Raw genomic sequence first — 14,820 nt, 5'->3', positions numbered from 1 at the left:
CACTCAAAGGTTTTTTTTTTCTTTCATTTTCCCAGGATACAACAAAAAATATCAATTTTTATTGGGATTCAATCTGATGGACCAGCACACACAGCGCACAGTTATAACACTGAAGAAAACATGGCTTTTAATTAAAAGTAGAAGTTTACAAAAACTTACGGAACACCTGAAATCCAGCAAAGTCAATTACCCTAAGATTAATAGTTAATACTAATTAATATTTTAAACACCAGTGTTTAAAATTAAATCTCAGAACAAATGTAGCCGTTCTGTGAAGGTTGCAGAGGTTTGTTAGAAAACATTTGTGAACTTCTATCAAGAAGATCAATAAACAGCAAAGGACAGGAGAGGAAGAAAGTTCAGGAGAAAGTTGAAGCAGGGTTACGTTCTAAAACAATATCTCATTTTTTATTGATCTCACACAGTTCTGCTCAATCCGTTATCTGAAAATGGAAAGAGTAGGGCTACTGCAGATCTACTAAAACATGAGTGTCGACCTGAAGTGACAGGCCGGGGAGGGGGAACATTAATCAGAGTGGCCAAAAAGCTCAAGGTAACGCCGGAGGAGTTGCACAGATCCACTCAGGAAGGAGACTCTGTGAGCAGGAGAAAATAAAAGAACATAAATTTAATCTGGACAAGATTAGAAAGAGTGCTCTTCTCTTCTCATGCTCTGATTATTGGAAACAAAGAAAGAGGCCTGGAGAAAAGAGCAGCACTGACAAACGCCAGCCCATCTTGTTTTTAAAACGTGCTAAGAGGATTTTGACATTTTCACTGAGAATGTCAAAACTAAGAATCCCTTTCATCACTCACAGCTGGCAAAGATTGCAGCCAAATCCCTCCGAACATTCTCAAAAGAAGAGCCGGAAACTCTGGTTTAATCGTGTATTTTCAGTAACGTTTACATCGTTGCAGTAGTACTTTCATAAATCCGTTTATCAAAGATGTACAAAATTTTACAAAAATAAATCTTTTTCACAATCTTTAAAAAAAAAAACACAATGGTACCACTGCCTAACTGACCAAATTGATGATTAATCACCACAACAGTATCACAATAAAATGACAAAATATATATATATATATATAAAAGACAAAATGATCAGATTTTAAGAGCCCTTATGTTCTGCAGATTAAGAAACAATCATACCAGTAAAGAATCTAAAAAGTCACCATTTTAGCGTTCAGATATTTGTTCATTTGTCAACATATTTCAACAATCATCACACTATGCGTAATATTACATACTGATTTATTTAGACAAAGTTATAACTATTGCAATAATCTTATTTTCAAAGTTCAGAGTTAGGAATCAGATTCTACAAACTATTTAATACAAACTGCAAAGGAAATTTGTTTACACCAAACCACCACTTAATAAACAAGAATTTGAAGTACTTCACATGAAACAACTTCATGTATTTAATGACTTTTTTATATATATATTGAAAACAAACTTTTAAGATATCAAAAGACACCTCTCATTCTAAAAGTTCAAGTCAAGCAAATTCAAAGAATTATTTTAAAAAATGAAAACTAAAAATGAATGCCCGTGCAAAGATATTTGCAGTCTCATCGACTGCAGCAGCTACAATTGTACCTGGATATTAATCATAATCACACAAAAAGTGGCATGAAAAAATATCCCATCTTCAGATTTCTTCTCTACTTTTTTGGTCACAGTTAAGGTTTTTTAAAACATTGAAAAAAATCTTAAAATCACACAAAAGTAATCTAAGTAAATTCAAAATACAGCTTTTAAGGAAAAAATACACCATAAAAACCAAGTGGGCCCAGTGTAATAAAATTATTGCATAATACACCTAATAACTCTCACCCTGTAATTCTCTGCTGGGTTTTCTGGTAGACAGCAGAATTTATAAATCCATCAATTATAAATTGAAGCAGGGTTACGTTCTAAAACAATATCTCATTTGTTTTAGAATGTAAAACAAATGTAATAAATTACAACGTAATCAGGATTATTATGTTGTAGTTTGGCAAATGTGTGACTAGTCTTTTGTGTTTTTTGTCAGAAGTTTGTTTTTTTACCTCTGAAACTATTCAAATGATGAGTGTGACTTTTCAATGCGTTCTTGGAGAGATTTTGTTTATTTGTGGATAAAAACTCTCACTGTGCCTCAAACTCCAGGTGTAAATCAGATGCTGTAGATCAGTTCCTTATTATTTAATAAATTCTGTAAATTGGAGTGTTATATATTGATTTTGGAGATATTTCAGCCTACTTCATGTTGTCAGATCAGTGGGTTTAAGTGATTCCAATCAAATTTAATTCAAGTTATAACAAGGAGGACAATCCTTTTTTTATACAGAACCAAGTTGGTTTGGATAACTTTACTTATTAAATAAAACAATATTTGAAAACTACTTGCATTTAGTTAGATTGTCACTCTCTGATAAAATGTTTCTGATGATTTGAAACTTGTAAAGGTGACAAAAAAAGAAAACATGAAAGAAATCTGCAAGGTGGAAAAATTTTCTCAGCAATGTACGAGGTGAATGTTGGTCATGGTCATAAATACTTAATATTTTACTGAGGCTGGTGTTTGGTGTTCTTTGTGTAAAAAAAAAAAAAGATGGTAAACATATTTCCTGTTTGAAATAGAAACTGCTATCTGGCATTAAGTCATCAGGTGAGGAGCTTCCAGGTAGAAAATGTTAGAATTGCAGACACGTCTACAGCAGCAGACTGAGATGGAGTTTGACACTGATGCAGTGCAGCTACAAGTCACTACAACATTCACTTAGTTCTTTGTTTTCCTTTGTTGTGTTAGCTGACTTTAAATATTCTGTACTCCTTATAAACACAATCTTCATGCCCTACTTTCCAACCAAGCAGGTTGATATCAGGAAAGTAGAAATTAGACGACAAGAAAAATTCGTCTTTCTCTTGAGATAAATTCCAGTCAGAGTGAGAAACTAATCCTTCGTTATGCAGGATTCACAAAACACTTTCTCACAAGATTTTTCAAAATGCTTTTCAGAGTGGAACATTTGAAAAAGTGCCTACTGTGTATATACATATATATATATATATTTTTTTAAACAAAGACATTAAGGTCCACTTTGCAAATGCACATTTTGGCTTTTTGTGCTAGAAATAAAATCAGTGCCATTTTTATGTTGTGTGTTTTTATCATTTCTGTTTCAATTAAACTTCAAATGTATGTTATAAATGTTCATGACTGAGAGGAAAGGGTAAACAGTAAAAAAAAAAAACACACACAAAAAAACATGAGCTCTAAATGTCTTGAGAGAATATTTAGCCCAACACTGTTTGGCAATGCTCCAGATATTTAAAATGCTGACTCTGTTTTCTAATCACAAGTATTACAGGATTTCTGGCGGCAATCTAATAGACAAGGATGGAAGTAATTGGGGTGAAGAAAAAGTTTTGTTCAGTATTGATCAGTTTTGTTCTATTTTCTTCTTTTATTGCATGGTCGAAATAAATCAAACTAAAAAATGTTAGTTTTCTTTCCAAACAGAAATAAATAGCTTCATTTTGTTTGCCGTTTTACAAAGTATTTTTTAAATAACATTTGTTTTGTACACATGTGAAGTGAATATGTGGAGCAGGAGAGAAAAACTGATTTTCATTTTGGGCCATATCAAGATCATGAATGTCCTTAAGGGGCTGGTTATAGCAGAATACATCAACAAACCACCCGCTAACCAACTGTTAAAATATGAATAAAAATCTGTATATTTGAGTATACAGATAAAAAATGTCTTGATTTGATTAATAAAATGTTTAAGCACAAAGCTATATCTTGAAAACTATTTATGTGTTCTTTTATGTTCAGAGGGCCAAATAAAAAGCTGTGGCGGACCGGATTTGGCCCTCAGGCCTTCAGTTTGATAATATTAACAATAATGTCAACAACGGCTTTGAGCATTTTTCCTGTGTTTGTTTCTCTTATTCTAAAATATAAAGACTTTTCATTAAATAAAAATAAATAAATAAAAAAAATAAAAAAAACATCTTTTGAAAATCCTTCTTGATTCGACAATTTGGCTCCTTGGCAGATGCCCACTCTGGAGTTCAAAGTGCATTTTATGTTTAGCTTTGTCCCATCTCTGCTCTAACTAAGCCTAAAGAATATTAGACTGAGATAAAACGTTTAGCTTTCCAAAATAAAAAAAATCAGCTACACCCTTAGCCACGCTTTGGCTGCTCTTTGGAGTTTTAATGTATTAAAATAAATGTAAAATTAATATCTTGAGTTGGGTAACTAGTGTCTAAAAAGAAATATTTGGGTTACACAACTGATTACATATTTTCAGCTAATTAAAATATGTTAGAACATTTTCCAGGTAAATACAGGAAAAAGTTGTCGGGCATCAAACATCAAACTGGTCTGAGTTGACAGCAGCACCCTTGAGCTTACACTAAATGCAAAACACTGTTATTAATATTCAAAACAGAGATTTAAACAGATTTCTTCTTCCTTTAAATGAAAAAACACTGATGATTGAACCAGTTGTCCAAGGGCTGCAGTGCAAATCTATCAGGAATTTTGCTACTTTGATGAAGTACAGGAGGAAGGTGCACAAACTGATGGAAACAGTTTTATAAAATGATGTGTACCAATGCGAATTTCTTCTTTTAAGATTCGGCTTGGGCTAAAACAGGTTTGATATTGTTTTTGTTTTTTTTTAACTGTTGCAGTATTTCCAGCCATTTACTTAGTTTGTATGACAACAAGGATGCAGCAAAAGCAAATGTTAAAATCATGTGAAAATAGTGCATGGAATGATTTATACAGAAACATTAAATAAACTTAAACGTCTTAGGTTTTGGTGTCAAATCTCGTCTCTGTTTCTCTCAGTTGAGATGCTGACAGTTTTCTGCTGCAGAATGCAAAAAAACAAAAACAATTTAAGCTATTTGAGAGGAATATTCACTGGAATATTTAATGGAATAAGGCTGAAAGAGGTAAATTTTCTACCACCATAAATAAGATCAGCAGTAAACAAAGAACCAGTCTGGCTACATTTCTGCATTTTGAGCAAAGACGGGAAAAAACTCTCCGTCTCTTCCAGGTGCTTCACCACCGTACTCCCACAGATGAATGTATGCATCAAAAGACTTTAGAGTTCAAGCAAAACACTGAATTATGAACAAAATACATCATGAAGGGGTTACAGAAAAAAAGCAGCAGCTCAAGTCCTGAAAAAAATATAGTGTTATGTTTTTTTTTTTAAATCAATCTTAGTTACATCATATATTAATCTTTCTTCACAGTAGGCAATCGCTGAAGGTTAAAGCACTGAATAATCACACCCGCATTGTTAACCATATGGAGATGATTCGATGCATAAAGGTTTCATCAAACAATATTTAACAATAATCAGAAAACACAAACTCAAAGCACTGCTGTTAATCAAGTAGAGAAAATACATTCTTATAAATGAACAGTCATTGTGCCCTGATGATAAAACCATTCCAGTTAAAAATGGAGTGATGTCTTTCAACATTCATACTGCATTAGTAGAAAATAAGTCCAGTTCCTGCTAGTCCAGGATGATAGACGAAAATAAATCATTATAACTGCATTTGTGTTGCTTAGGCACTTCTTTTAAATCATAAAAACATAATATATATATATATATTACTGATAAAATGTGTTCCCACTGATATGTCTTAATGGGGAGGCCACAGGTTTCCCATTTCAAGTTCATGTTTCTCAGCTTTATTGTGCAAACTACTTGAGTTGTTTATTTTCCAGGAACACTAAATCACTTCATTGTAAGTAAAGCTCTATTGCTTTGATCAAAAAGACGGTGAGTTGTTTGCTCTCCGTCGGCAGAAGACTCCCTGCGTCAGAAGCTGGACTCGGGGACAGTCTTCTTGCGGCCCAGCGAGTGTGTGCTGTAGCGATTCCTCTGCAGAGTGCTGTAAGACTGTTTGTCTGTGGTCAGACGTTGTGCTGGCGTTGTGGACATCCCATTACGATGTAAGGACGCTGTCCTGCGTATGCTTTGCTCTGCTTTAGTGGGGATGTTAGAGGAGCTCTGCGAGCGTCTAATGTCAGCTGTGGAGCGTCCTAACTTTCCGTTTGCCAGTTCATCAATCCGACGGCCTGAACTATTTGATTTGCTTCCTTCCACTCCAGTTCTTCCTCCAGCTGCTCCGTTAGGTAATGACGTCCTGGACAAAGTCCTCCTGCCTTTCTCCTCACCACCTTTTTTTTCTGACTCACCGTCCTTGGACTTTTTAGAGTTCTTATCCTTCTTTAGGAAGTTGCCTTTTAGAAACGAGAAGAGACTGTCTTGACTCTTGGGTACTTCGTCTTTTATTGTCTTTGACTTGTCTGCTTCAGAGCTGTGGTGATCCTTATTCGCTTTGTCTCCCTTTTGCCTTCTTAGAGTTCCATCCTGAAGGCTTGATGTGCTGTAACTATGACGGACTCCGGTGCTGGAACTCAGTTTTCTCTCTGAATCTTGTGAAGATTTAGCAGAGCTCTCCCTCCTGCCCTCCTTCTTCCTGGAAAGGGTGTTGCTTCCAGAGCTAGCGCTCATATTCCCTGAGCTCTCTTCTTTTGCCACGTTTTCCTTTTTCCGTCTCAGACTGGCCGTCTTCCCAGATGTCTTTTCTGACGTTCGTTCCGACGGCCTTCTCTGACCCTCTGGAACCTGGGAGTAATGTGGCTCCTCTTCCATCTTACCAACACAACTCATACTGCCAACAGTTGCAGATCGAACACTGGCTGCCCGACCTACAGAGGGTTTTTTGCTGCTACGCGACTCATTCATCAGGTTTACTATTGAATCCTTGGTACACCGGGGTCGTCGACCAGACTCTAAGTACTCCACTAGCTCTGCAGGGTCGGGGTCTTGCGTTGGAGGAGACATTTGCTCAGGTTTTCGTCTCTCTTTTGAACCAAGGGACCAGCGCAAAGGAAGCTTTTTGCTCAGGCTTTCTTTTGGCTTGGAGGGAACTCTCATACTTACACTGCGTCCCTGAAGCCCTCGCACAAACGGGCGGCTTTCAAAGCCACCTGATGATGATGAAAACAGGGAAATGGTGCAGAGTTAATAATTAAAAGCGAGACCTTGAAAAAAAAAAGCAATTACTGAAAGATTGTCACTCACCCCTTTCTTCTTCAAAGTCTTTGTTGTGGAACACGGGAGGCTCTGCAGAGTCTGATAAAGACGAGATGTTGTTGGAGGAAGGAGACACCAAACTGCCTCTCTTGCTCTCCCCTGTTAGTCTGATTAGCCAGTGGTCCGACACTGATGAACTTATGGATCCTAAGATCAAAGAAATAAAAACCAAAATGATTATTACAATAATAATGTACAGCAAAAATAAAGGAACATCTGTAAAGGAAATAACATTACACCCAAACAGAAACTCTGAAAAAGCCCAAGACCAGTTAGAGGACAACTTTATTATGACCAGTTTTCTCTGTGTTGGTCAGGCCTCTGGCAGCAGCATTTTGAATATGTACAATAGTAATTTTAACATTTAAAGATGCTTTTGATGAAAGGGAAACGTTATTACATCAATGCATATCCAAGTCATTACAATTTTTATTTCTCATACAGAAGGTACAAGTCTTATTACTAAAACCATACAATATAGGGGCTGCACAGTGGCGCAGTTGGTAGCATTGTTTTCTTGCAGCGTTTTGTAAGATGAAAAAAAAAAGAGATGTTCTCCCTGTGAATGCGTGGGTTCTCTCCGGGTTCTCCGGCTTCCTCCCACAGTCCAAAAACATGACCGTCAGGTTAATTGGTCTCTTAAAATTCTCCCTAGGTGTGAGTGTGTGTGCATGGTTGAGTGTCCTGTCTGTTTCTGTGTTGCCCTGCGACAGACTGGCGACCTGCCCAGAGTGACCCCACCTCTCACCCAGAACGTAGCTGGAGATGGGCACCAGCACCTCCCGACCCCTCTAGGAACAAGGGTATACAGAAAATGGATACAATATAGGATGATTTTTTGTTTTTTAAAGTCAAAAGTATTTTTAAAAGACGTCACTGCTTCCATAAAGATCAAAGAGGGAACGTAGCAGCTAGAGGCTGGTAAGAAAATAATCTTTACTGACTTATGTTTGGCAAGTTTGAATATCTTGATAAAAACATACTTTGCCAGATTCACTCAGGGGTCAGATGTTGCACTGCTCAAAGCAACAGGGAAAAATCAAAAAGGTAAATCTCAGCCTTCCCTATGATCCAAGGTTGATGCAAGATCCCTTCGCTGACTTAAAGCTTTCTTTCTGCATTTAAAGCATACCTGACAGTACAGGTATGTGATTGGTTGTAGCTTAGCTTCATTTTTTCTGCTGTTTGACAACAGCTGCTGATCCTTGTTCCCTTGTTCGGTGATGATCTGCAGTGACCTAAAGCTTAAGCAAACTGTCGTTCTGGACAGCGGCTATTTGGCTTTAGCTTGTGCTCTGAAGACATTTTCTCTGCCTACTTAACGGCGTATCTGAATAAAAGTTTCACCAATGCTTTATTCAGCAGTTGCCATACTGGACCAGTTGATTTTCTCTTTTATTACTAGATTATTCTCAAGGCTTTGTGTCACAACCTTTACCCCTAATGCATTAGCCTGGTTAATTAGTGCAGTTTATCATAGAAAACCTTTGGTCATTTTAAGTACTTAATTTGAAGTGCATTTTGTAACAATTTGCAAAAATGTTCAAGCTCCTTGAACGTTTTCACATTACAGTCACAAATCTCAAAGCATTTTGTTAGAATTTATAAGCTGAACCAAAAAAAGAAAAAAATGCCAAAAAGTGCTAAAATGAATCTCTATTGGAGTTTCAGAAATCAGTATCTGAATATAACTTCCAGGCCCTAAAGTCGGTATTTTGAGTTTTAATACTGAGTCCATTTGTGACTCACATGAGTGATTTTGTGCAGATGCATTCGCTAACCTGTGTCTGTGTTAATAAACAGATTTGTAATACATGCGTCTGTGTGAAGATCTTCATAAGTGTGTGAATTAGTTTTACTCCAAATATACTGGACTAGTACGTTTTAATTTAAGATGTCGTAACTATTGTTTTGTATTTGTGAAAAATAAAATCTACAATAACAAAAGTCCTGCAATATTTTGCTCTCTGACTTTAACTTCACAGGTACAAGGTACAAGGTATATTTGCATTAAATATACCTCCAGAGTTCAGATGCTAACAAGCTGCAGCAGCTCACACACAGCAGTTTCAATCAGGGAATTTCCATGGAAACCATTTCCATAACAATGTGCCCAATGAGGTATCTAATCATTCTTCTTTCAGTACTCTGACTCCAAAATTACACATTTTCAGAGATTTACAATTTGTCTCAATCTATTTTAAAAGATCGTCACTGCAGAAAAAAAACACATTTTTGTAATTTTTCTTTGTGATATAAGTGCATGTGATTTCTAGTTGATCAAAATTAGTGTTCAGTTTGATTTATTTTTATAGAAAGCCATATTTTTAATTTAAAACAAGAGAAACCACATTTGAGTGGCAGCAGCCAAAAACAGATACATTTTAAGATAAATTTAAAATAATAATAATAAAAACACCCAATATGACTGACTGGTTTTACTGTCAAAAAGGCAACAAACTTTGATATTTTTTTTCTTTACATCATATGTCAAGGCATTGGTCATTGATAGTCTATTGTAAATGTCATAGGAATCATAAAAACACTGATCAATTACAGTCTTTCAATAACATTTGGATAATCAGAAGAACAATGAGTGGAGATGTTGTTGATCTAGTTAGTTGTACCAATAAATGGTATTTCAGCAGCATGACGTATCAAATTGCTTTGGTTTTAAAGGCTAATCAATATGAAATTTATTTAAAAAACACTTAATGAAATTGAACCTTACAATGGAAAACTAATGTCATGACAGACAACTAACTAGAGCTTATGATCAGGGTTAAAGGTGGTCATTTATAAACTGAGAAGGCAAAGTTTAATTTTTGATTAAGGGTCATTGAATTATTTCAATAATGAGATAAACATCCCTATTATTTACATAGCTAAGACATACAGATGTATATTTAAGTAGACATAATTGAAAAAAATCCCTGAAAAACTCATTTTAATAGTCTGCTAAACACAAAAATGTTTTGAGTACACACCAGTGTAGTGGCTGCAGGGTCACAGGAAGGTCAGGATATTTCTGTGTGGCCATAAGTTTTCTCCAGGTAGCTTTTAGTCTGCCATCCACTGGATATAAGCACAAGCCCCTTGTGGCACTGAGAAGAATTAATGATGGATAAAAATGGATGAATTATGTATTTTTGTGCACCCTGTAGGTTTAATGCTATTCTTTTACTATTGGGCACATGCGTCAGACTCATCGCTTTTTATGCGGCGCTCTAGACTCCAGCGGGACACATAAACACAGCCTTCAAGATAGCAGCTGTGCTCTTAAATAGTGTTATTAATCAAATCTAAACCATTTTTATCTGTATAGTGGCAGCGATAGCTATTTATTAATACTTTAACGGTTTGTTAATGGGTAGAGCTGTCACCACTGGCCCTTTGAGGACTTTCAGGATGTTAATGTGGCTCAAAATGAAAATGAGTTTGACAGCCCTGTTGTAGGTTTTCACATGGGTGGAGGATTACTGAATGACCCAATCTTAATCCCACTGTTATAATATGCTACTGTGTTATTACTCTTCATAAAAACTTAATCTTATTGACATTAAAGGAGTGGTGTCAAATAAAAGTGTCATTTTAAGGCAACACATGTAAACCCCTCTTCAGAGTTCAATATTATTAAAGTAAAAAGATGAAGTGTAATTTATCAGTAAAATGAAGCTGTTCTTGTTACTAAGGCATAATGTTTGACAAACAAGACAACCTGACTTAAATGGACACAAAATACCAGCTTTTACATATCCTCACTGTACCTTCAAACATACAAATGCTTTATGAATCTATGTAATCTGCCATTTCCTTTGGCGAAACTCATGCTCATAAGCTAACACACTCCTACTGAGATTAGTCCTTGGTCACTATATTAGTGTATTAGTCATTTTACAAAATACCTTTCAGAATCGTTTGTGCTTTCTAAAGCTGCATGCCAAAGCTGCATGCCTGACAAACATGCCATTATGATGCTGTGCACTTGCTTGAAAAAATCATCGTTCAAACAAGAACATGGCACTGCCAGAAATACCTCCTGGTGACTTGCAACCTTCAACAAACAGCATTCCTAGAGAAAAGGCTGCAGGAAAATGTTGAGAATTTGCTGGCAACAAATTGCTTACCATTCAGACTAAATCATAAAATGTTTTCACTGTTCAAATTTGGTAATCAGTAATTTCATATCCATTCCTCAATCTCTACAGCGGCTAACTTGGATTTCTTTTAGATTGTTTGCTATTTGTCACTATTTGATTCTTGTTAGGTCTAAAACTTTTTCCATCCCTGTGAGGAAATTTTTTTTTCATTTTTACTGTCAAACTTTCTCTTTTAAAAAGTGTTCATGGCAAATGGATTGGCAAAGAACTTTAAACTACTTTTTGTGAGACAGAAAATTAGAATAGCAAACAGATTAAATTTGGTAATGTACAAGGAGGATACAAGAGTCAGCAGACATCCCAAAGTCTCTTTCTAGTAGCTGGGGTTTTTAACTCAGGCGAGGAAACTGAGGGGGGGCTTCCATCTTCCTGAAAGTAGTGGTGTTAACGCTCTACCAGTTACCATGGTGACCGGCTCTGTGAACCCGATCTACCCGCCTGCAGAGTTACGTCAACTAAATGCTAAGTTCCTCTATGAAGAGCCCAAGATGCGTCATTTTGTTTCCTCTGTCATTTTGACTTGAAAGCACTTTCTGTCAAAGGGGAAGCAAACCGAACAGAAATTCCTGGGTACAAAACCACTTTCTATGGATGGAAGCAGTAATTATATTAATCGGGACCAATTGTTTGAATAAAAATATCTTAAGTATGCTTTAGACAAAAAAAAGTGACACGGATTATAAAAGACTTTATTCTTTGGTGGCAGCACTCACATCAGTGCAGTTTAACTTAATTGACTTTAGGATAATAAAGCTGAAAAAAGTTTACAGATTTCTTCTGGTTTTGCTTTTTATTCCACTTTAACGTTTCAGATCATCAAAAACTAATATAACCTCAAGACATACAAGAACAGTTTTCAAATTATGATTTCATCATTAAGGGTAAAATGATGAAAACACTATTTGCAAAAGTAATTGCTCCCTTTCAGCAACAGCTAGCATAAAGTGTTTGTAACTACACAGTATTTTATGTAGTAATTTTGCCCTAACTGTACAGTATGTTGTTCTTAATTCAGTTTTATTGTTCTGTTATTTTTACTTTTGTGTGCATCTGCATGCTTTGATCACCTGTCACTTTGTTGCTGTTGCATTTTGGCTATTTCTATTCTAGTTTCCCTCCAACAGTCATGAACCAAGCTTACATACATCAGTCTGTTGAACAATTGTCTGTAAACCTTTCCAGTTTTAACAAGTTTTTGTTTTTTTGCTGAAGCTGAATGATTTAGGTCACTATTGCTTAAGCTAATAATTGTTACATGGAATTTGTATTTAGCAATTTATTTTAGATACACAATTACCTCTGTCAAATAAAATTTAAATAATGTGGATAAATAAATACGAATGAAACAGAGTTCAAATGAAGTTAGGATTCAGTACATAACAGAAATCTATGTTATGTTAATTTATGTTAACAGTGATGAGTTTTGGACTTCTCATTATCTTACATGAAGGTAAAATAATGGAATGAAAATTTAAATTAAAAAAAGTTGCGTAAAAGGACAAATGCCTTTGAGGTAATGAAGGAAAATCAAATTAAATTGAACAATTGTACTTGGAGCACCGGCGGGAAAAACAAGAAAAACTGGCTACAGAATACAGATTATGTGAGACATGAAGGTCCCCAAAAAATGTTTTTTTTTTGTTTTTTTTTACCCCTCCAGGGGTCTTTTGTGGGCTCTAGTGTCCCTTAAATGACAGTGGGCTGACAAGAAATGGGGAAGGAGAGGAGGGAAGACATGCGGCAAATATCGTCGGGTCCGGGAGTCGAACCCGTGACGGCCAAGTCGAGGACTCAATGCCTCCAAATACGGGTCGCACCAACCACTACGCCACCACGGCACGCCTACCTAAGAATGTTTTAATGAAGACATTTTAGTTTCCTATTACTTAATTTCAGCACCAACATGGGAATCTGTTTTCTGTCATCTCCACTGTCATGTTCAAAAAGTTAAACAATATGGACATTGATTTTAAAGTGCAGACAGACAACCACAGACAGCGATGTTTGATTCAACTAAAATGGATTTTTTTTTTTTTTTTTTACATTTCTTTTATCAAAGTTGACCTGAAATTATTCACGTTCACTGTTCAAAAGTTAAGCATTCTGAGCTAAATTCATGTTTTATGATTAAACTTATAAATGTAGCCGATGTTTGTGTCATCATGTTGCATTTACATGCTGGTCTTGGCGAACTTGAAAGCATCTGTTAAATCTTCTCTTTGAAAAACTGATTTCATTCAGACATTCACCTTCTGTAGCTTACTGAAAGGCAGTCTGACAGGTCCATTTGTATACTGTGGCAGTTTTGAATGCACTTTAGTCAGTACTATCCAAATAGCTTTTCTGTTTCCACCTCTCTTCCTGTTAAGAGTTTAGGTGTCATCCTCAATACGTAGCTCAGTCCACAACATAAACCACCTTTGTTCCTCCCTAACCCATCTCACTTTGTCTGTCAGTGATAATCATAACTCTCTCCTTTTTGCTCTTCCTCTCAAACTCCTCTATTTGCCTGATGGTTCAAAATTCAGCAGCTCACATTATAATCACAACCCTCTCTTTCCACCACAGCAGCTGCATTGGCTTTGGGTCAGAATGTGATTCAACAAAGTTTTCAAAACCTATTCACAACCTTGCCCTTCCTTACTACCTCATCTCTCGTCCCTTTAGTCCGTCCTCTCCCATACGCCTCAGTGCCTCCCAGCAGTCCCAGCACCATGGGGAGTCGAGCATTCAGCCACTCTGATCCATCGTACTGATTATCTCCCTCTGCTTAAATTCAGACTCAAAACTCACTTAACAAAATCATATTACATACAAAAAATTAAATAAAATAAAATTACAGTGTTTTTTAAATTAGTAAAGACATGTTTGCACAGTGACATGCTGATTATACTGAAATTAATCAATACAGACAGAGATGAAAACACAGGATCTGATCTCTTCTTGGTGGAAAACCTTTGGAAGCAAAGTACTTGTTGAAAAAGAATAAAAATGTTCTGATTTCTGAGTGTGTTGATAACCTGAAATCACAATTATCTACAGCTGGATGCAGGTCAATATTTCTGCTGTTGATAAAGGCCTGCTGCAAAGTCGTTAATTAAAGGCTATCACATGGGCTTTCTTTTGTCTGATTGCCATTGTATGATTATTAAAGGTCTGGGATAAATTAAGAGACCACTTAAAATGATCAGTTTCTCTGATTTTACTTCTTATAGGTATATGTTTGCAGAAAATGAGAAATGGTTAAAATAACAAAAAAGGTGCAGTGCCTTCAGACCTAAAATAATGCAAAGAAAAGAAGTTCATGTCCATTTAGAAACAACAATACTTATGTTTTAACTCAGGAAGAGTTCAGAAATCAATGTTTGGTGGAATAACCAGGAGGTTTTCAATGGGGTTCAGCGCAGTGGGCTCTTAGTTTTTTCTGTAGCTGTAGAATATTATGATTGTATAATCAGAAAACGTGCCCAAATATTCCCATTGCAGCAAACTCATCTTCAAATCAGAAGGCAAAGAGCTGAAAGAA

The 14,820-nt window shown here is 36.0% G+C and overlaps 1 protein-coding gene across 2 annotated transcripts in view; it reads right to left on the bottom strand.

Annotated features, from left to right (window-relative positions):
• Positions 1–874: 874 nt before the first annotated feature.
• Positions 875–14,820, bottom strand: part of LOC102232957 (ubiquitin carboxyl-terminal hydrolase 43) — a 123,357-nt gene continuing 109,411 nt past the window's right edge. For both annotated transcript variants that reach the window (XM_023334275.1, XM_014476139.2), the window contains 2 exons: positions 7,123–7,281; positions 875–7,028 (listed from right to left, as the gene is read on the bottom strand). In XM_023334275.1, the coding sequence (XP_023190043.1) occupies positions 5,851–7,028; positions 7,123–7,281 (1,337 nt within the window). In that variant the 3' untranslated portion in view covers positions 875–5,850. The remainder of the gene's footprint in view (positions 7,029–7,122; positions 7,282–14,820) is intronic.

This window comes from Xiphophorus maculatus, chromosome 5 (assembly GCF_002775205.1).
Source record: "Xiphophorus maculatus strain JP 163 A chromosome 5, X_maculatus-5.0-male, whole genome shotgun sequence".
NCBI classification, from domain to species: Eukaryota; Metazoa; Chordata; class Actinopteri; order Cyprinodontiformes; family Poeciliidae; genus Xiphophorus; species Xiphophorus maculatus.
The sequence above is the reverse complement of the archived record's forward strand: the minus strand, read 5'-3'. Positions and strand labels throughout refer to the sequence as shown.